At 38.4% G+C, this 23,761-nt stretch overlaps 1 protein-coding gene across 2 annotated transcripts; it reads right to left on the reverse strand.

Annotated features, from left to right (window-relative positions):
* Positions 1-6,605: 6,605 nt before the first annotated feature.
* On the reverse strand, positions 6,606-22,733 carry LOC136846685 (uncharacterized). 2 transcript variants are annotated; one of them, XM_067117732.1, is made up of 9 exons: positions 22,581-22,733; positions 19,533-19,622; positions 19,089-19,203; positions 17,742-17,909; positions 16,227-16,301; positions 13,584-13,806; positions 11,209-11,414; positions 10,839-11,011; positions 6,606-7,351 (listed from the first exon to the last, which is right to left on the reverse strand). In XM_067117732.1, exons 2-9 carry the CDS (start codon positions 19,593-19,595, stop codon positions 7,091-7,093), a joined length of 1,284 nt encoding a protein of 427 aa, XP_066973833.1. In that variant the 5' UTR covers positions 19,596-19,622; positions 22,581-22,733; the 3' UTR covers positions 6,606-7,090. The 2 variants fall into 2 exon arrangements, with proteins under 2 accessions (XP_066973833.1, XP_066973822.1); XM_067117721.1 differs by lacking the exon at positions 22,581-22,733 and adding an exon at positions 22,406-22,551.
* Between the last annotated feature and the right edge of the window lie 1,028 nt (positions 22,734-23,761).

The raw sequence follows: 23,761 nt of genomic DNA on the forward strand, positions 1-23,761 counted from the left end.
CAGAGGCACATCAAAGCAGTCCTCCAGCGCCTTCCAAGAAAAACGGCCTCGTCGTCCGTTTTGACAAGTGTACATTCGGCGCCCAGAAAGCAGAGTTCCTGGGTCACGAGGTATCTCCGACAGGCGCCCGCCCTCTTACATCGAAGGTGGCAGCCGTAGCAAAGTTCCCGACACCCACCTCCATCAAGGCCGTCCAGGAGTTCCTTGGGATGGTCAACTTCTACAGGCGCTTCATCCCCGGGATCAGCACACCACGGCCCCCTGACGGAAGTCCTAAGAGGTCAACCAAGTCCCTGTCTTGGGGACCCAGCCAGCAGCAGGCCTTTTCCCGGACGAAGGTCGCCCTCACCAAGGCAACCGCCTTGGCACACCAGGATCCCAAGGCTCCTCCAGCTGACGACAGACGCCAGTAACGTTGCCTGCGGTGCTGTTCTGGAGCAAATTATCAACGGCGCCCCAGCCCATCGCCTTCTTCAGCAAGAAGTTCAATCCGCAGAGTCCCGATACAGCACCTTCGACAGGGGAACTCTGGCGCGATGTACCGCGCAGTTCGGCACTTCCAAGTTCCTCCTGGAGGGGACGCCCTTCACAATCTTCACAGACCACCAGCCACTGGTTCACGCTTTCACGAAGCAAGGGGACGCATGGTCTTCCAGACAGCAGCGCCACCTCTCAGCCATAGCCGAATTTACCTGTTCCGTCAGGTACCTCCCCGGCAAGAAAATCCTCGTAGCAGACGCCTCTCCAGAGTCGAGTTGAACGCAGTGCAGCTTGGTGTAGACTACCAGGACCTTGCCAGAGAACAGGCCGCCGACCCAGAAACCCCAGCATACCGCACCGCCATCACATCCCTCAAGTGGCGGACGTGACCCTCGCCCTCGAGGTCCCAGCCTGCTCTGTGACATCAGCACAGGCCAGCCCCGCCCTTTGGTTCCAGCCTCACGCCGCCGCCAGGTATTTGACATCATCCACGGCCTCACACCCTCCGCAGGACCACGGCCAAACTGCTTTCAAAAAGTTCGTCTGGCACGGGGTGCAAAAGGACGCCACAGCCTGGGCAAAACAATGCCTGCAGTGCCAGACCAGTAAAGTGGGTCGCCACACGCAGTCGGGGTAGGCGAGTTCCCACAACCAGGGCGCCGCCGGCCACATCCACATCGACGTCGTCGGGCCCCTTCCCCATCAGGGCGGATCCAGATACCTCCTCACGGTGGTAGACCGTTTCAACGAGGTGGCCCGGCCACGCCCATGCAAGAAGCCACCGCCAGCGCCGCGGCGCCGAGGCCCTGCTCTCCAGCTGGGTTAGCCGCCGGGCGCCCGGACCACATCACAACCGACAGGGGCCCCGCCTTCCTCTCCGAGCTGTGGTCTGCCCTGGCTCAACTGCTGGGAACCACGCACCACACCACCACAGCATACAACCCAGCGCCAACGGCCTGGTCGAACGATTCCACAGGTCCTTAAAATCATCCCTCATGGCCCGCTGCACCGCCGAGGACTGGAAACATCAGCTGCCGTGGGTCCTCCTCGGGTTGAGGACCGCCCCAGAGCCGACGGCACCCCATCCGCAGCTGAACAAACCTATGGGGAACCCCCTCAGCCGGGAGAGCTCGTGACGGATGATCGCCACTCCCCATCTCTGCAGAGGCTCCGCGGCGACGGGCGGCAAGTTTCGCCTTGCAGGCGCCATACATCGACAGAGCAACCACCTTCGTGCCGCCACAGCTGTCATCCGCCACCCACGCCTTCGTCAGAGTCGACGCCGTCCGTCCACCACTAACTAAGCCCTACAGGGGACCCTTCCGCGTGCTGGAACGGAACAGCAAGGCGTTCGGCTGGCACTTCCAGGCAGGAACGACTGGGTTTCCATAGACCGCTAAAGCCCGCCTTCCTGTCGGAGAGTCCCGCAGCGCCGCAGCACCCTTCCGCCCAAACGCACTCCAGCACGCCTCACCACCGCAGGCGCCGCCCCAGGAAGGGACCGCCCAAACAGCAGCCTCACAGGCAGGAGGCCCCTCAGTTATCTCAAGGAGCCGCTGCACCCTTCAGCCCCACCAGGTACAGGGATTAATCAGACGCGCCCCTCGCCTTGGGAGTATTTGTAAAGTCACCACCCGGCGCCAGGATAGTGTTTCGCGGCGCCATTAATTAAGTCTCCGCTGAGCTTGTTTTCTTTGGTGACTTCCCGTTTTCTTCAAGCTAAATTAGTCACGCCTAAAACGTGCCAGGTCACGCATTTTTATCATTTTTACTTTATGGTATTTATACGAATGTCACACATTGTGTATCACATGTTTCTTCATTCACAGGCATCAAGACTGTGTCTATATTGTGTCTCTGTATGTTTCATATTGTAATTCGTACTCGTTCACTGTATATTATTGTTTATTGTTTCGACCTCAGGTCACAGTCAATTCCATTGTCTCTCACGGCCCGGCGTCAGTCGGCCGCAATATAAGCCGCCTGGATCTGTAATAAACCAGCAGTAACCTTTACCTGCTCGTTTCTTTGACACCTTTACAGGCCTATTATTCAAAATACATCACCTTCCTTATAATAGCAAAGAACTCAACCACCATTACTTATGATTTCCCTTCTTTTCAGGAAAATAATTCCCTCATTTAATACCACCAAAGGTAATACTGTGATACCAGATACGGGAGTACCTCAAGGTTCTTCTCTGGAACCAATACTTTTTTTTACCTCATTCGTTTTAATGCCCGTCCTCCTCCAATATTCACAGAGGCAGTAATAAACTTCTCAGCGCATCTCTTCATTTAAATTTTCCATCCTCATATCCATTTCTTTATCTCTCTCTCTCAATCGAGTTAAGGTTAGGAGCTAATATCCAGGGGCACACAAAGGAGGGTTTGAAGTCCTAATGGGACCCTAGCCCCATAAATAACCTGGGATAATGACCTTGAAAAGCGTGACTACCCATGCAGAGAGAGAGAGAGAGAGAGAGAGAGAGAGAGAGAGAGAGAGAGAGAGAGAGAGAGAGAGAGAGAGCTGGGATAATGACCTTGAAAGTGTGACTACCCATGCAAAGAGAGAGAGAGAGAGAGAGAGAGAGAGAGAGAGAGAGAGAGAGAGAGAGAGACCTGGAATAATGACCTTGGAAAGTGTGACTACCCATGCAGAGAGAGAGAGAGAGAGAGAGAGAGAGAGAGAGAGAGAGAGAGAGAGAGAGAGAGAGAGAGAGAGAGAGTCTACATGTTCAGTGATATGCAATAAAATTAATGGTTTTTACAACGAAACATAAAACCTTAAAACAAAAACTATTAGGTCTAAAGTCTGTCTTACCTCGATCTCTGTCACAGCAGAGGTTCAAAGTAGGTCTCTTCATTCCACCATCGAAGACATACTGTTTGCTGTTTCAGAAATGGTGAAATGGTCCACCTGGACCGAACACACATGTACACATACACACACACACACACACACACGTATTCTTCGAAGTCTCCACAAGTAACATTGACCTATTAAAAGGAAAGGATTATTATTGTTATTAGTTGGTGTATTTACACAGATTAATAAAATTTACTGTAATTTCTTGTTTTTGCAATATTTTTCTTCTTGTTTTTGCAATCAATACTTTTCTTCTCTGTTTGCAGGGTAGAGTCCAGAAGTCCATATCAGGCCACTTATTATTTCCTTCTTCATCATCACCTTATCACACTTTTACAGTTTGCCTTTGGCCAAGAGCCCGTGGTGGTATAAGGCCAGCTTAAGCCTGAAATGACCAACTTTCCCCCAGCAACGTTTTCCTCTCTCTCTTTCTCTTTCTTGATGGTAGTTGCAAGAGAGCTCGATTCTTCTGCAAGAACGAACGACACGAAATATAGGAGCCACTTATCATTTTAACTACACACACCTTAAACTCCACAAAACTTTAAACAGCAATCCATAAGACTGGAGGAACCTCTCGTGTAAGTGTCTTTTTCACGGGAATGATTCTCGACTCTGATTAGCTGTTAGTGATGTCATCACTCTCAGTGTTGATTGGTGGCTCCTGTTGCTTACTACTACGTGTGGTATTTTTACCATTGGTAACTGGTAAGATAATTCTCAAGAAATTTTTCAAAAAATATGAAAAGATTTCATGTACATAAGTTTATCATAACACTGTAGAATACAGAAATCTGTGTCAGCATAATGCTAGTTCAATATTCTCCATGCATATAGCACAATATTTTGCATTTGTATAATCTGTAGAGTGACCACTTTGGTATTTAATATAGTTTTTATGAATGAGAAGGATGCAATGTAGCCAGCCTTGACCTGGTAAAGACTTCTTTATGATATTTCCTTTCCTATGTTTCAGAGGACTTTTTCTCTCATATTGCCGAGAAATTACTTAAAATTTTGAAATAGATAATTTTTCTTGGCATACTGCCTTTACAAGAGTTTTTTTGGATATTCATAAATAAAGACTTTAATTTGCTATTTTCGTGACTCCAGCGTCCTTGCTCAAGCTGTAAGTAACTAAACAGGTTACCATGGTAACTATTCAACACTAGTTCTGGATATACTTCAAACCCCTCAGATTGGCTGTTAATGATGTCATCAATCTCAGTGTTGATTGGTGACTTCCGTTGCTTACTATTACTTGTGGTATTCTCAAGAAATTTTTCAAAAAATATAAGATATCATGTACATAAGTTTATCATAACACTGTAAAATACAGAAATCTGTGTCAGCTTAATGCTAGTTAAATATTATCCTTGCACATAGCACAATATTTTGCATTTGTATAATCTGTAGAGTGACCAGTTTTCCATTAAAATAGTTTTTTTATGAATGAGAAGGACGCAATATAGCCAACCTTGACCTGGAAAAAGACTTCTTTTAATAATTCCTTTCCCATGTTTCAAGGACTTTTTCTTTCATATTGCTAAGACAGTTGTTAAAAATCCTAAATAGATCATTTTTCTTGGCATACTCCCTCTATAAGAGTTTTTTTGGATATTCATAAATAAAAACTTTAATTTGCTATTTTCTTGACTCCAGCGTCCTTGCTCAAGCTTTAACTCAAGTATACATTGGTTACCATGATAACTTGTCAACACTTGCAACTCCCCTGGATTTATGAGTTCCTGTTATACTTCAAACCCCTCAATATTCTGTCTCTTGAGAATATAAAAGAGAGAGAGAGAGAGAGAGAGAGAGAGAGAGAGAGAGAGAGAGAGAGAGAGAGAGAGGTGGGGGAGAATGCAATGGAAAACAAACTATATCATAAGGAATAATTTCTTTATGTCATCATCATACACTGTCCAAACTCCCTCAGCGATCATAACAAAAGAGAGTTCGGGGGTTCAAGTGACTGGAGAGCAAGACAAAGCAATCAAGAAAATATAGGAAATGAAGTGCAAGACCATGGGAGAAAACTTCACAGTTAGACGAGTTAAACAGCAGGACAGAAAAGAGGAAATGGGATAATAGGTGGGTGCAGCTAGGAGTCTAAGGGATGCTGCAAACACCCTTTAGTAATCCCAACAGTGCACCATTTGACTTGCACTGACAGCGATAATCCGCCCTTCTAGGTCCATATATTTTATCTTTGCCCATATTTTTTTGTGAGACCTCTTTATTCTTTAGTTGGGGATGTTGTAGATTTCAGTCTTGTACGTTGTCCTACCTCCACTGAAAAGTTCAGTATGGTACTTTTATAAATGGTATTAACTTGTATTTGCTGTCAGGTGTTATTACCGTACATTATGCACTATTAACTGTGTCATGTTTACTTACTTTGGCACAGATATTGGCTGTGATTTTAATCATCAATACGGTTTCAGCCTAAATTTTAGTGGTGGTTTGCACCAAACATTTTCTTGTCTCAATGACATTTCTCTTGCTGGACCGTGATTAACAGATAATTTCAAAGATTTTATGATGATATTTTCTTATCTGCAGCTAATACAAAACACATTAAACAATTTTCTCGAACAAAAATGGGGGTCGAAACTGATCAAGGCTGGGACTTGTTTGAATCTTACTTTTCTTCTTCTTGTTTTGTAGATATATGGCTTCAATGTATGGTACAAATTATCCCTGGATTTGTTTTCTTGAAGATGGGCTTAAAAATGTCCACACCTGCACTCCAGTCACCAATGTTTCAAGCATCCAACTCATTAAATCATTAAAGACATTAAAGAAATGTTATTAATATTCATCAGGATCTTTCTCCATCCCGACCACAAAGCTGATTCAAGGATGAATGAAACATTCTCTTACAGCTGTCCTGCGGGTTATAAAAACATAAATCATTGCTATGAGTGCCACAGAATCTTCACAAGAGTCTTACCTTGCTGAAAAATGTTAGCTACTTAAATTTTACAATAAGAAGGCATGCATACTAACATTTACTTAATTCATGTTCTAAGAGCCATCAAAGATCAATTCCGAAAGGGCAAGAAGGTCAAAAAACAGAAAAATTACAAGGCAAGAAAACCCATCTAACAAATCTGAGTAAACACTGACATTCCCACTTAGTTACTCCCTGAAGGATCCTACACACAACAAATGTAATGGTTCGTAATACAGAACATCATTTGGGTAAAAAAGTTTTGTGGTATTGAAACAACTTTGGGAAAAATATAAGGGAATGTGTTTCACCATTTTATTTTTAAAAGTTCATGTGTTTCAAGTGATTTTAAAATTTCCCTTTACAAATACTTCCAACAATCAACAAACTAAGTATTTATAAAAAATTTCAAAGTACTTTTTTTTTTAATAGAAAGCACTAGCACGGCTTAAAGAGTTAAGGCACCACTGAAAGTATTCATATTCGAGTTCACATATGGAGAAAATGCATCAATTTCATTGATGACTACGTTCCTAATGCTGTAAATTCTTTTGCTAATTTTTTTTTTTACAAACCACTTGTTTCTTCCAGTACAAAATACAGTACATGGATAAAGATCTATGACCCACTAAATTCTGCAAATCTCTGCACCAAGAAGCACAAACAGAAACAAACACACAAAGTGGTTTACCGAACATAGCTACTTATGAATGGTATACTGTATGTGCAATTACAGGAGTAGCTTCATCTTTAGAGCTATTTATTTAGATATCAATAAATAATATGTTAGTTTACCTTTGTTTTATCTGTCTTTTTACAAACCAATGTGCGTGAACTTTTAAATAGCAAATTATAGAAAACAACTGCAGCTACAAAAGATACGAGTGATATTGCACAAATATATTCTGCCCGATTTGGGAATGGTGTGCCACATATTGTGTACCATTCCACACCATCAGAAACAGGCTCTCCACCTGGCAGACAGTGAAAATCAAAGTATCCTTCATCATAATCCTCTGTGCAAAGGTACTTCCTCCTCTCCAAAACCTGAAATGCAAAAATAAATATTAGTTTCATTACAAAAGCAAAAGTTCTAAAATAACATATACCATTTTCATCTACAGTATATAGCTGAAAGGCTAGATACTGGTGCCTATACTTCACCCTGCAACCCAAGCAGAGGGACAATGGTAGCAATTGCAGCTGTTATAAGACCTTAAACAAACCTGTGATTGTAAATCACTTAACATTTACACGGGCTTTTGCAAGTTTTCCAGCATGCCTTATCTGCTAAACAATGAAAATGTGGAAATATGAAGATTGATCAAAACAAAATATGTACAATTTAACAGGGCAACTCAATGTTTGTTGCACTGAAGATAAACCTGGTAAAGAATTCTGCATAAGCCTACACTGTATTCTAAATTTTTAATGCTCTCTCAAAAGGAAGATGCTACTTGCATAACTGTTGTCCTAATGTGTACTGGAAGTAGGCCATCCATGGTTAGTGCCAGTGAAGTTTTTCTGTTTACTTCAATGAACCAAGTCTGAATTACAGAATAACTACCAAACATAGTGGGATGGTACATAATGAATCTAATATCACTGGAAGGAGAGTTAGCTTTTCTCCATAGCTGAGACCTTCAATAATAACAAAACTTTTAATGAAGAGGATCAAATTCTGGTCACTCAATTTCAAATTTTACTTCAAAATTTGAAAAAAGCACAAACCTTATGTGGTTTCCTTCAGCCCTCATTCACAGGCTTAGGGTGAGGTTGTTTTAGCAACAGTATCCACATGTAGGTACCAATGCTGACTGAGGAGGGCCTACTTCTAATTGAGACACGTTTTAGCATAATAACTCTGAGGGTTTTGACTGTTAACCTGATAAACTGAAGGTACTTTCTTTCTTTCTTTAAATCTTCAGCTGAAAAACCTTATGGACAGACTCAACAGACTATAAGCCCAAGAGGGCTTCAAATGGAAATCAGCCTGTAGAGAGAGACAAGTCATAAGAAAATAGAAAAAAAAAGACTGATACACCTGAAATTCAGGAGTTATCAGCAGAGAGCAGAAATGAATTTGCTCCTCACTTAAATATTTGGAGATCAGAAGATTCCACAACTAAGCTCAGTCCACAGCTATGCTAGGTAAACTGTTCCTCATTTTAGTTGTAGTCAAGATAAAACTCCTAGCACACTGAGCAGTATTAAACCTGATGCTAGAAAACAACACACTGTTTGTTGCAGCAGCCTGCCTAGTGTCGCGAGCAAACACAGCTAGGTCAGGTAAAGAAGAAAACAGAGGATGTTTGTCACTGTAGTACATTTTAGGAAACAAACATAATGAACTCACTTTACATCTATGCCACAAGTCAACACTAAGTGTTGGCAAAATAAACTTGACTGATAACTAGCCAAGAGATCGAGATAAGAGTCAGCATCTAAAGACCACACTGGAGGACAGTATTCCAAACAAGAAGAAAAGTTAAAATGCTTAGATATGGTAGCTTCATCCTGAAAAATTCTAAGAAATTCCTGCAAGATACCAACTTTCTGAGAAACAGGAAGCAATACAGTATTATGTACAGTATATGCTTCTCAAAAGTCCATTTTTTATCAAAAGTTACACCTCAAATCTGAAGAGTCACTGACATTAAAATCATACCATTTAAATATAAATCAGGATGCAAAGGCAAAGGTGTTCTGGATTGATTAACTATCATACTCTGGTTTTAGAAGGGTTCAGCTTCATGCCCCAAAGCCTATTCCACTCTTGAACATGTGCCAGATCTCTATTCAAATATTCTGCAACCACAAACCTAAGGTGCGGAGAAAGAACAACAGCTAGAAGAGTAGCATCATCAGTATATGCAGTCAGTTTGTTCTCCAGACCTTGCCAGACGTTATGAGTATAGATAATCAATGGCATAGGTCCAAGAACACTACTGTGAGGAACACCTGAAATTACATTACTCAAGCTACTATACTAGCCATCAACACAGACCCTTTGGGTTCTTCCGATTAAAAATTTATTTAGAACATAAAATTTATGTTAAAATAAAATAAAATAAAATAAAATAAAAGAGCCACTAACTCCCAAAAATCTTAGCTTATAGATAAGTACTTCAAGATTCACATGGTCAAAGGCTGTACTAAAATCTAATCCGACCACGCGTGTCTCCACACCCCCATCAAGAGCACTATGCAAGGTGGCAGCTACTGACAAGAGTGCAGAAACTCAAACTGTAATGCTAGTAGCACGTTATTATCTGCAACAAAGCTACAAAAATGCTTAGAGAGCAGCTTCTCAAAAACTTTTGATACAACAGGGGTAATTAAAATTGGCCTACAATCAGAGGTACAAGGAGATAGACTTAGTCCTCTAGGTAATGCAATAATGTTTCCCTTCCTCTTACCAGAAGGAAAACTTGCAAGTCCAACATGGTTGCAGTGACTGCAAAGTCGAAAGTAGCAAGGTAGCAGTAACTGTATTGCTCCAGTAGACACAAGCAGTCCTGCTCTGATTTTGTCTTTCGTTCCCATTCTTCATAAAGCCTCGTGGTTACCCTCTAAGATGACATTCAGTAATACCTCTTCAGGTGGTAGGATCATAATCTCAGGGCAAGTGCCCAGTGGGGTTCAGCTTTTCACAGATGTATCACAGCCCCCCCACATGGATCTCCAAGCCAAAGGAATATTATTTCAGTAGGAAACTGAGCTACATTTAATCATCTGGAGCAGTCTAAATTCCTTTGTTCATCATGTTAGAGGCAATGTCATTGAAGTTATGATCACCATTAGGTCCAAGGTGGCAAGAGGCTCGAGTGCTCAAGTTTCTTGGCAATTACAGTTTTCATCTGAACAAAAGCAAAAAAGGCAGAGATTGTCTTGAGGTTTGTTTTAGAAGACACAGTTCAGTAGCAGACAATCTCGGCAAGCAAAACCTAGTTCTTTTCTTTGAATGGCTTCACTATCAGGGAGTACTGTTCTGGAACTGATAGGGTTTGAATATCACTTCCCTCAAAGAAAAGAAAACTATATTTTTGGTGATTTTTCTAAGGAAAGTATTAACAAAAATTAAAAGATACAACAAAACATCAAGGAAGTCATTGTGCACACACTGGTTGCCCAGGAAAGTGATTCAAGGAATGAGAGACCTTAACAATGAAGACAACACCACCTCTGGATGGGATGTCTTACCCATCACTTCATACCAACTTGAAACTTTTAAGCAGCTAATTGCAACAGCTTTTTCTCTGACCTGTTGTATGATTTGCATGAAAATATGGAGCGTTGGTGAGTGAGCCAGAGGCTCTCAATACTCTTTGCTAGTACCTCACCCACATTTTTGTCAATTTGGAAAAATCTACTTACCCTGCAGTCCTGCAATGAAATGAAGATTTGTACACTGCTCAGAGGAATTTACTATATATGAAAACTTACAGAGAAATTTTACCCTTCTTGAAAATATTTTTTTATCCCTACTACGTATACTGTAACAACTCTTAAACAAGGAAAGTTCAAAACTTACACCACCCACTGCTGTGTAAACCTTTTCTTTTTCATCACATGGACCTGTGCGCTCATGCAAGCCAATGGAAACCTCATTTTCAGGAAATCCAAATACAGCCATACACCAATACAATCCATAATGAAGAAGCATGTTGATAACGATGATACCAACAGACCAATGAGACTTCTCACCTGTTAAAATAATACTCTATTAGTTCAATGGCACAGATGAAAAGTTTTCAAATAAACTACGGTATAATCTGATTCCTTTAAGTATATCCTAAAGAGCCTATTTTTTCAAATTCTTGTCTGTCAATTCAAGGAATCTGGGTACAGTATCTGGCATTCACGCTGTCTCAATTTCGATAAGAAATTCAAAAGTCACTTACCCATCTGTCTACGTGAAGAATATCTTTGTGCTCGATCTGCAGTCCAGACAATCATAAAGTATATAACAACGATGATAATGACACAGTTTTCAGTATGAAGGCCATAAGTGTCATGAAGAGGGTGGTACAAGAAAAGGAACTGTATAACACCACCTGGCATTCCACTCAACCCTGCTAACAATGCACAGAGCAATTCTTTTCCAGTGCTGCAAAAGGACAAAAGTATATTATAACATTGAAAAAATAATATACAATAATTAATTTTATATGTCAAATTCAAGGTACAGCACAATGACTCTAAGAACTGTAAATTATAAGAGCAACTGCAAAAAGAAATAACAATGTTAAAGACTTGGTTAAGAGCTATGATTAACAAAACCAAATTAAAGCTACTTTTATTTTCAAACATGATTATTGTAGTTATAGGAAATTCTTTAATGTACTGTTACTCCCAAAAGTGGGTAATGCCTTTAGTGTGCCTTCTGTAACACATAGTCCCCATTACTAAGGGCCTTTTTGCATTTTGCAGCATCATTCCAGGGCTCAACTAATATCTCATTAATGATAACTATCCTGGAACTATATTTGGAGAGCTAACAAAAAGTTAATATGTAATTTATTATCTCACTACATTGTTATCATCAAACAGTTTTTTCAGACCAATACCTCACTATCAGGTCTGCTGTTAAATATATATAAATCTAACTATTCATTCTTTCAGAGCTTGTCATGTAAGTGGCTGTATATTTTTCGAAGGTTTTTCAGGCTTTACACATGCAGTATACAGTACTTCCATTGTTACTAGCCACTGCTCTTGGGCATAAAGAGAGCCTTGGTAAGAGGATGGAAAAGGTAAAGAACGAAGTTTACACTGAAAGGAATGATACTCCTCTGACTACACCAACTGAAAAACTTGTACATATCTGACTAAAAGAGACTGATGGTTGAGGGACAATGTTGTGTTCTATTCAGAGAAAAATAATACACTATATAAAGTAAGTCTGTATACAATTATGCTTACAACAAAAAACGAACAACACAGATACTTATACCCAACAAACAGAGGTGGGTGATGACAACGTATAACAAAAAATGGACCTACCACTTACTGTATGATAGTTAGCAAAGATAATACCAGAGATTAGCAAAGTTATCTCTGGCTAAAAATAAATGTGAAATGCACATGCAGGAGTGATTAAGAAGAACCTAACAGAATTCAAGACAGGCTAACAGAAGCAGTTACTGTCAAAATACCTAAAAGAAAAAAATTAATAAACTGAAAAGTTAAGACAAAAATAGAATGAAATATGTAATTTCTTCAGTTTTCAATAAGCTGGGGAAAAGTCTTGCGGTTGTTGTATGTCATATCAACATAACAAGACAGGTGAATGAATGAGACTGTACCTCTACCAAATATTCAAGGGTGCGCATGCATATAATGTGATTCAGTGGTTTACTTCCTAGCTATTCTTGTGTCTTCCAAACTTTAGAGGCTACACCGTAAACCAGACTAGTGGAAATGTTATGACAAAACACTATCAACTAATTATGCATATTTCAGGCACAAAACATGCAAAATACAAATTGTGGGTCAGGAACACAACATTTCCAAACTTCAATGAATGCACATCCTTTAGGCAAACTCTATGAAGATCTACAAATTAACTCCCTGATCTTCTATATAATAGGAACCATGAAAATCCCTCAATCAAAAAGGGCTGGAATTGTAGGTATACAACTCGAATCCTAAAACTTGCAACAAAACAGAACTTATAAAATATTAAGGAGACCTGTTAAAAATTAAGTAGAGACCTGTACCCTCTCTAAGGTAAATCACACTAACTTGGTAAACACAGCTGGTACTTCACCAGTAAATATGTTATTAGCAATAAAGGTTCTCTACTGCTTCCCTTGGTCCTTGATGCTTTACTTTCTGCATTTCACTTTTCATCTATTCCTTTATGTCTCATTCTACTTAGATGTTCAAGCTCCAATCTTCTTGTTTTTATATAAAAGATAATTCACGTAAGCTGACTTAGTCTAGAAATATGAAAAATTGATCTCATTAAACTATTTATTACAGTGAAATCAATAACCTCACAAGCAGCTTCATCAGTTCTAAACGATTTATTTATCCACAGAAAACCTATCAAATATACTGAGTCCAAACAACTGTCATGATGTCCTGCAGTTCAGACTCAATAAGATTGATAAGTTTCAGTGTGACAAATAGGTTTTATGTCATAAAAACTGCATATCAGATTAACTCTCTGATAAATAGCTCAGGGTTTGTATGTGTTGGAAAACACAAATTTCATAATATATTCGTTTTTAAGGTATCCCTGTTCAAGTCAGTAACAAACAGAATAGATTACCTGGATACATAGTCTTTATCATCACTTCCAGTGATAATGCGTCTCCAGAAATGAATAGCAAAGGTAAATGCAGTGCCGAAAGCAAGATGAAAATAGTAGGAATTCCATGGGACCCAATAGTGGCGATCATAAATGTTGGGGTCAGTGTCATGCCATGTCCAGTGAACAAACTTGACGCACATAATGTCATACGGCAAATCAATAAGCACTTCCATGAGGCCAGCTGCAATACAAAAGGATTAATGTATATATATATGTAAGCATCATACTTTACCTTCGTTTATATTTCCTTCCCTTACTTTTCAATGGGCTATTCCATCTGAGGTATTATATCACTAACAACCAAAGGATTGCTGGTATCTAGAAAAAAGTATATGGTAACTAATATACATACATAATACTGAAATGTTTAAGTTTCTTACAAATTTACATTATCAAATAGAAAATAAATAGTAAAAAACACATATACTGTAATGTACCAGACTTTACAATCGGGAAAACCAAAATCTAAAATTAAATTTCTTATCTTTCATCAACACTTCATTTTCAAAATTAGGGTTGACTGAGGTAATGACAGACAGGATATAATAAGCTTTTATAATATAAGAGTTTTTCATACAGACCCATGAATCATATAAATACCAATATTTGTGTCCTAAATTTTCTCATGATCACTGGCATTTTGTTTGTCAGGAAGATGATGGTAGCCTCACTACACACAAAGCCCATGGTCCCTTAGGTTTGAATTAAACAATAACTTCATTTGTGGAAAAGGACCCACTTACCATATGAATAATGAGTTTATATGGAAAAATACATACTGAATTATAAAAACTTTTAACTTATGTGAAGTGCTTGAATCCCAATTTAGGAGCTTTGTTAAGATGCTGAATATCCCAGTGTTTGAATATGCCCCTAGGGTTTAGTAGAGTACATGGGGACTGGAAGGAGTCAGGAACCATGTCTCGGGCAGCTTAATTAAGTTTATAAGAGGATTGGTTAAAACCTATGAAATGTAAAACAAGGAAACTAAGCAAGGGAATGTGACAATGTCAAGAACAATTCAGCTGTGTAGTCCTTCAAGTAATTTTCTGGCTGCCAAGTTCTGCAGGGATGAATAATACCTGGAAAGGTGTAGTGAGCCTTATCGCTAACATTCTACAAAGGGCATATTTAAAGATGCCAAAAGTGCTTTGGAGACCCTGGAATCCAGTAAAAAATTAGACCACAAGACCTGATTTCTCTGCTGAGTCTATAGGCCAGCAAGTGCTACTTGAGACAGACCTTGGCACTATTTTGACTTTTTATAATTCTGGCCCCTCTGAAGTGACTGACTGACAATTGATATGAAGTCACAGAATGAGGCAGCTGGGGTCCAAAGGCATGCTACTGCTGTCAAGATGTCTGTAATCATAGTTTCAGATCTTCCTGCTAGAAATCAACTGAATACTTGTAGGTTTAAGACAACTGTCTAACTAAGGGACGATCATGTGCAATTCCCTGTCCCATAAGGTCAGGTCCTCATCACCTATTGTTGCATTAAGAATACCTTCTGATCCTGACTGGACAAGTCCTGAATATCAAACTCTTCATTGAGAAAGAGATTAGCAGGAGTCACACTAAATGGGAGTGGAATCATGTCCTCATGAAGGTACTAAAAATATTTGCATAGTACCTCTCCTGTTGCTGCCCATTTATAAGTCTGCCTCTGTTGCTGATTTTGCTGGCATGAAGCCACAATGACAAAAACACTCATTCAAACATTTTCTGCACCCTTTTCTCCAGTACCTTCTACAATACTTTTATAGTATGATACTGCAATTTCATTCCTCTATACTCTGGTCATGAAAATAGTGTGCTCTGTAACCACTCACGATGTGGACCATATAAGTTGTTCTCTAATGCAAAGATATTTACAAGCAATAATATCAATCTCCTACACAACCAACTTGATGAATGCACAATAAAAATAGTGGTAAGATGCTCGAGAAGATCTATTTCAAAAGACATAGAATGCTAAGTTTACTCTATTACCTCTCCATTTCATACAAGCCATTTAATAGCTATCCTGGCACCACAACAGACACTTAATTCTCTATAGAAATCTGTTCATGAGTTATTTTTGCGCTTTTCTGTTATCTAAAATCAGATGGGCAACTATTGAATGAAACAAAGACAAAACTACCTCTTACACCATATACATACGTACATGTTATAGAATATGGAATATGGTGGAGGGTTCGGTTTGTTAGAATTGTCTCTTAAATACACATAATTGCGTCTAAATAACATAAATTCTATTGCTAAAATGAACTACTCCACCAATTCTACTTAATGAATTAATGAAGAAAGAAACACAAAAATTAATACAAGTTTAGTATTCTGTCCACTTACAAAATAATCTGAGCTGGTAATTGATGGTAAGCATATCAAGCGTTCCCCATATTAAGTGTTCCCATCACAGAAGAGGGAGGAATCCTCACTTAAAAAAACCACTAAACTCTTTTGTCTACTAAAGAGACTTAGCACTTTAGGAACTTTACTTGTCCAGAGTTAAGACTAAATAAAATTAGAGGTTGTATACAGCAGGGATAAGACACTACACAAAGGATTATATACTGTGAAAAGGATTATATACTGTACCTGCCATGGGTTCAGCCCAACGGGGAAGTTTCATGTGAGCTACCATATAAGCTGCATGATACATAAATGATGGATCTGCATGAAAGAAAAAATATGCATATGTATTACTAAAGGTATATGAATGCTGACAGTTAATACAGACTACTAAATCATATGAAAAGAGAAACTGATATGAAATATAAAAATCTACATGAGGACAAACTGCTTCTTAAAAAATTGGTACTCCCCACAGAAATCAACCCACAAAACATTCAGTTCACCATTTCTTTTTCCAAAGTGTGCAATATCATACAGCGTACAGAAATGTCAGTGATTATAAATTTTGAACTACTGTGTTCTGGCAATCTTGCTCGTGAACAAAACCAGTGTTTTCAAATAGTGTTTTCACCTCTATTACATCTGTGATTCAGGTCTATTTCTAAAATGGAATAGTCTTTCCCGTGCTGCGACAAATACAGTACTGTCTGATATGTAACCTGACTACAGTACAGATGCAGCTGATCCCAGGGGAATCCCTAATGTCATTAATCATAACTGTTTTCCTTTCCTCATTATTATTCCAAATAAGTAATCATTCATACAGAATAAACCAAAGAAGAAAAGAAAATAAACAAAGATCAATGATTAAAAAAATACGTGTATATACACACACGCGGCATTTTAAGTCAGAAAAAGTAAGGCAGTGGTGCACAAAGCAATATCACAGTATCTCTTAAATTTGTAAGCATTAGAATTCATATTAATGTCAGAAATGCTGTTTCACAGTTCTACAGCAAAAGAAATGAAAGAATGCTGGTACTGTACTTGGAATTGTGACAACGTAACACCTCAGCAGAATTTGTATGCTGATACTCCGCAAAATGAGCAACATGTACTAATTATTCAGGAACAACCACTAAAATACTGGTAGAAGTTCTATGGCAAAATTCAGTTATGTAAGAAAGCATGAGAATCCCCAAGTCTTACAAAAGACTTCATATTAACACCTGGACAAGGTTATGACAAAGCGTACTAACAGCAAATTAACTGATGTAAAAAATAGATCAAGCCTGTCTCATTCTGTGATATAGCTTTAGCTACGAATACCGAATAGTCAATAAATAAAAGACATCATTTTTTATTACAGAAGTCTCTTACTGTTACAGATTAACTCATATAAAAATTTATATCTGTTCCTAAAACTGACATCACTAAACTGAATTTGATATACAGGGAAGGGTGATGCAAAATACTGTAGTGTATGAGTTCTTGATAACTTTCCCCCATTTGGCAAGACCAGTCAAGGATGAGAAAATAAAACAATGCAGAACTCTTCTACGAGTGATAGGGGGACATTCTGCAAGACTAGTCTTCTAGCTGATCAAAAACATGTCGAAATTCACTGCTAGAGTAATTCTACCTTTCAATAGTTAAAACACTGTAAAATAAGAATGCTTGTCTATTGTACGGCAAATCCTCCTTTTTAAAAGATATCACACAATAATCACAAGAACACAAAACTCGTAACATTCTTACAGATCAGGGGAATGTGGAAAGGCAGTCGTCGACCCATTAACATGACAGTGGTTTGAGACTGCCAATAGTTATCAATATCTGGCATCAAAACTGACACCATTTCTGTTGTCATTCCATGTAAATAACATGCTAGCCAGTGGTACTTCCAGCGGCCTCCAACAATGAATGCTGAAAGACAGGCAAGCAAAGATAAATATCAAGTAATGGTTAAATAGATCAGACATAATTCATAAGAAATTAAGGTAAAATGTATATCTGTTGTCTAATATGAAGAATCTTGTTCTAAAATGTTACTGATACAAATTCATACAAAATTAAAGAAATAATGAACTTTGTTATCAATATTTTGAGAATTATTTTCTTTCATTCTTTGCAAAACAGACCAGCTATTTCTTTTATTTGACTATAATAAAAAAAATCTTGGCATATCATAAAAAGTTACTAAATATATAATTTTACTCTATATGTTTCTGTTTACTGTTATCTTAAAATTCAACAAGATTGTCCTTTATTTTTTATTTCTTGATTCTAAGTGCTGAACATGAATCTTTATTATAAAAAACATGAGATACTAGAATCTTTATATTTCTGATCTCAGTATGCTCCCAGAGAAATAAAACTGAAGCCACATTTCCATCTGGGGACCAAGACTCTCAACAAATAGCACCACAGATCCAAAAGCTATGATGCATACATTGCTGGTAGTTGTAAATGAGGAGTTAATTATATAGGACTGATTTTGGTTTAGGTGAGACTGGAATGACATACTTCTTCATATTAAGAGGAACCTTTTTCTTGGAGGTACAGCTAAAGTACTGTAGGGAAAGTGACCTTTGGGTGCTGTGGATGAAACATAAAAGAAAACTCGATGCTAGATATCCAATGTAGCTCGTGGTGTCACAAGAGATACTCATGACTGCAGAAAATAATGGCATGAGGAACTTCTGAGATGCCCAAAAACATATAAGGCGCACTAATAGTGGACTAAAGAGGAGAACCGTGTGGTGAGATAAATATAAGTTTAAGAAGATGAACATTTCCATTATCTAATGCATTGGACTGTGACAAAAGCACTAAAAGGACAATGAGAAAACAGTGCCAATAGCCTTAATTATGGTAAGTGGAAAGAGACTGCTGGACAACTACTTCTCATTTCTAACAGATGAAATGCTTATGATGAGCTTACAAGGTTTGTACTACTCTAATGATTTGCTTGAAAGAGTAGCTCACCTTCGCAGTAACTACCTCTTTTATCCAGTAAGTTTATCCTTACTAAATTTTTATCTGACATAAACAAATGTTAAGAGTACATGTTCTTACACAAGTCAACTTAAGGTATATACTTACAATGTATGAGTGAAAGAAATGCAATTATCACAAAATTGCATTCAGCCAAAAAGAACGTAGGTTGGGCCTTGTAAACTTCTACAGGATCTCTTATTTTTATAAACCAGTCCAGGGCCTGTAAAAGTATGAATAGCTATATGAAAAGGTTGCAGTGTTATACAGAGGTAAGGAAATCTGCTAACTGATCTTACAAGGCAAATTACTTTAATCAACCTAATTCTGGAGGCTTCGAGGGGTTAGTAAATTCATTAAAGTTGAATTTCAAGTCCTCAAAACTGTACATTTTCAGCACATGACGTCACCCTCCAATATGTAATGGGAATGATCTCTTAATGGTTATTCAAAGTTTTCCAGTAATTAAAAAATGAAGATTCTGGTCTCCCAGAACAATATTTACAATGTGTATACAGTATGCCTACTACAAACACATGATTATAAACTTACACCACTGAAGGTATAGTTTTTAATTTCTTCTCCAAAGCCCTCCAGGTCATTTGGCCAAACCATTTTGACTGGAATATCATGTACAGGCACCTGTAAAATAAATGATCCAATATATTCAACAAAAAAAATTTCTCATTGTTATGAATAGTGCATAAATGCTATTTTACACAAATTTCACTTGTGAAAAACAATTATATCATGTTTTAGAATTTGCTAGGCTAGTTCACATTCAAAGGCACAGGCTCATACAGTATTTTTCAATAATCTGAATTATTTTAATTCATACAATTATGAATTATTAGCTTATAAAAGAATTTGTAAAGTATATTTTTACAAATTTCATTCAAAATCATCAACAATTCAGTTACCATTAAGCATTTTAATATTTGTATCAAGTAAACCTAATGCCTTAGACAGCTTCAACAACAATCACTGTAGCACATCTTTGATGTGACATGGGTGCTGGCCTCGGTAAAAGTCTCAATGGCGGGTCCTCTGAGAACAGTTTTCCATCGCAGCATTAGCCTAAGCTAGGCTAGGCTAGGCTATTACAATCAGAGGTAACCAGCCATTGCTAGGGGACATAATTGGATATGAGTGAAGCAGCCATTAAATAGCATTTCTCATATTCTTATGGCCCCGTTTATCCTAAACTGAATGAAGAATGGTCTATCAACCTAATGTAAGCACAATAGTTCACTGTCGTTTAAAAAATTTGACAATATTGGTTATTTTTACACCCTGTAATAAGATACAGCATAAATTATAGGATCAATGACTATTTTTGTATATTCTAAGACCTTTTTATTTTATAATAAAATAGTCGGACGTTGTAAAGAACAGCAACCCCAGAGTACCTGAGGGTTGTTTATCTTAACAAGCTAATATTTGGGGTGGCTGATGTTAACAAGCTCATTCTGATACTGGCGGTGCATCTGTTTGTCGTCGGCCAAATGGAATGTCCCTTCGCCGTGTTCAGTACTGGGGGGTGGCTGATGTTAACAAGTTCATTCTGAGGATAGCCAATCTTTACATGGGTACTCTGGGGTTGCGGATCTTTACAACGTCCAAATAGTCACTAATGTAAAGTTACTGATACATTGGTGAGATGTAGATGTTAAGGCTTCTTTTGTTGCCATATGAGACATGTTATTTTGGATAGCTCCTCAAGTTCTATTCACTAAAATGTGCTACCCATTGTCTACCATTCTAATAATTACAACACATTTTACCAACCAACGAAGCACGATTTTTCCACTTTTGTGTCTCACCCAATGATATGCTTCTTTTCATGTTTCCTCTCGTAAGTGAAGTTAGTTTTGTAGAAATTTGTTATATTTACATAAGACCTAATGTTTGACAGATGTCTGTGCATCATTTGGTAATATTTTAACAATTTTTATATGTTATGATTAAATAGTGATTATTTTTAAATTGTGGGTACCTTTGGACTCAGTATTGTGTCAAAACACCAAAAAGTCTGCATTCAGGTAAGGTCGGCAAATTACATTAGCGACTGGTTAGTCTAGGCTACTTGAAAAGTACGTGTTTTTAAATATGAATTACAATTTTTCTTATTGTTTTTCATGAAATTTTGACAGATTTGACATTCACTTCTGTCATTTATGATTTATGGTTAAGCTAACTCAATTCTGTACACCCCATTTAAGTCTAACAACAAAGGGGACATCAAGAACAAGCCTACCAATGATTTTGATGTCAGGGTTAGGTTAGGTGGACACATCAGGCAAAGGCTGCCTGTTCCCATGTGGATAATTATGAAGACTACAACAGCGCCCCTCTAGGTTTGGTAACTACCAGTTTGTGCGCAAAATAGCCCCCTTGTTTAGTCCCAGCCCCTTGGGGTTGAGTGTAAAATACCAGCCCCTTGGGGATGAATGTAAAATACCAGCCCCTTGGGGTTGAGTGTAAAATACCATCCCTAGGGGATGAGTGCATAAACACAAACCAAAGACGGAAAATATCCTAACCATAAACAAAAGATATAAACATAATCAAAAGCATAAATGAAAGGCAGTAAATAGTAACCAATTGGTGGCTGGCAGGAACCAGGCCGCGGCAGTAGTCTTCAGTTTTAATGTCAAATACTGTTTCTGAATTTACTGCTAATTGTCATGTAACATATGAAGGAGGGATTTGTCGTCCAAGGCTGCTTTTTCAAGTTGGAAATGGTCACAGTGTTCTAGGTTGGGATGCACCTCTGTATATCACACTAAAATAACACGCCCTTAGTTAGGTTAGGTTGGAGAGAGCAACCCCTAGCCTAAGCCTCTCAGAGCCAGTTTAAAACTGGTAACTGTGGCCCCACTCATTTAGCTATTGGTCAACTACCTTTAATTGAGTGTGTAATATGTTAAACACATCAAAATAACATAAAAACCATCAAAATAACGTAAAAAACTATTATATAAACTCTTCTACATTTGTACTCATACACTGAAGTTTAAAATTCTGTAGCCTTTTGAACTGAACTGAATGTAGAATTTTGGCCAAAGGTCAAGCACTGGGACCTATGAGGTCATTCAGTGCTGACAGTAAAAGGTTTGAAAGGTGTAACGGGAGGAAAACCTCGCAGCTGCACTATGAATCAACTGTTAGGAGAGGGTGGAAAGTAAGATGGAAGAAAGAAAATATGAAAGGAGGTACATTAAAAGGAATGAAGGGGGCTGCGGCTAGGAGCCGAAGGCAGGTTACAGGGAACCTGAAGTAATGCCTACAGTGCACAGCATGAGGTGCACTGACAGCACTATTTCCCTAAGGGGTTGTAGCCTTTTGCCCACCCATAACGATACAATATGATACCCTTCGCCAACACACAAATCCTACGGTAGCTTAGCTTATTCATAACCTACCAGAAAGGCGTGCGCAGTCTAAGCCTGCCGGTATTCTACGTTAGACTACACTGACAGCCTGCATGAAACTTATAATCACCGAGACACTTGAGATAGACGAAGCTATAGGGCAGCCTATGGATGCCCGACTACTTCTTCCCCCAAGGCCAGAACTGATAAGAGAGACCGATTTTACCTGGGCTCTTAATCATATGGGCACAGTCCTGAATCTGATAATGGTAACTGGGAGCCGGACATTGAACTTTAACTCCAAACGGGTCCTCCATCTGATAATTTGATGTCATTTTCGATCTTGTCAAAATCAGCCACAGTAACATGACAGGCCAGTGAAAGTTGCTTGGTGAAGTCGTTACCTATGCAACGGCACCTCTGATGTCTTCGTTATATTATAGAGTTCTGGGTTCTCGTTCTGATTAGCTGTAATTTATCATGGTAGCACTTCCTTAATATATATATATATATATATATATATATATATATATATATATATATATATATATATATATATATATATATATATATATATATATCTTTTACTGTAATCCAACAGTATATTTTACCAGTGGACAGAGACACAGAAGTGTCTGAAATATATGGTTGTTATGACCTTTTACCTTCATATCCATTATTTTATTATAAATCTTGCTTCTCCAGTTTTTCATCGTAACGTTTCCTGGACGACTTTTGACCTCAAATATATGTTCTGTTTTTTTCCCTCTTCATTTCATATAGTTCACAGATCATATCTTAATTTTTACTTTAAAATAATATTTTACTCCTGGCATATTTAGTTTGGCCTTCATCATTGTTACTGCTTCTTTATACCTGATTTATCTATATCCTTCTTTCTACCCCTCCCATTAGTGGACATCAACTTACTCCTTTCCTTCTCGTAACATTCTATATTCTTTTCCATTTACTTACCGATCGTACTTTTTAAATATAATTTTTAATTTAGTTTTATTCTTTTGCATTAACTTCGTACTTCTTTCATAGATCTATAACACTGTAAGGTTTCCTTATTAGGTCTCTTATAAGCTTTTTAGCAGCCTTTTGCTTTGTTCTGTTATAATGTTGTGGAGTATTTTTACCCAGAGGTGCCTTGTACCTGTTTATACACCTGTTCCAGCAAGTATCCCCTAGTATGGCGGAAGATGTTCAGTTCTTTAATTATAGCTCCTCTTCTCCTTATCCGACACTTTTGGCTGACTGGCATCGTGATATCCTGACCTGGCATAACATATTTTCTGCGAACTGTGGAAATGTGTGCAAGAAAGAACTGATAAGTGTCGTAACTGTTTGATGCGGGGGTGGGGGAGATTCTGTGTAAGTCTGAAGTGCTAGTTATGGAAGTTT

This window comes from Macrobrachium rosenbergii, chromosome 2 (assembly GCF_040412425.1).
Source record: "Macrobrachium rosenbergii isolate ZJJX-2024 chromosome 2, ASM4041242v1, whole genome shotgun sequence".
NCBI classification, from domain to species: domain Eukaryota; kingdom Metazoa; phylum Arthropoda; class Malacostraca; order Decapoda; family Palaemonidae; genus Macrobrachium; species Macrobrachium rosenbergii.

What these genes read in the sequence shown, in the direction of transcription:
- LOC136846685 (XM_067117732.1), bottom strand. Translation starts at nt 19,595, where the DNA reads ATGGTTTGGCCAAATGACCTGGAGGGCTTTGGAGAAGAAATTAAAAAC. An exon ending in TTCTTCACGTAGACAGATGG is followed by an intron (nt 11,012 to 11,208) that starts GTAAGTGACTTT and finishes TTATTTTAACAG; the next exon opens with GTGAGAAGTCTCATTGGTCT. An exon ending in TTTACACAGCAGTGGGTGGT is followed by an intron (nt 7,352 to 10,838) that starts GTAAGTTTTGAA and finishes TTTGCATTTCAG; the next exon opens with GTTTTGGAGAGGAGGAAGTA.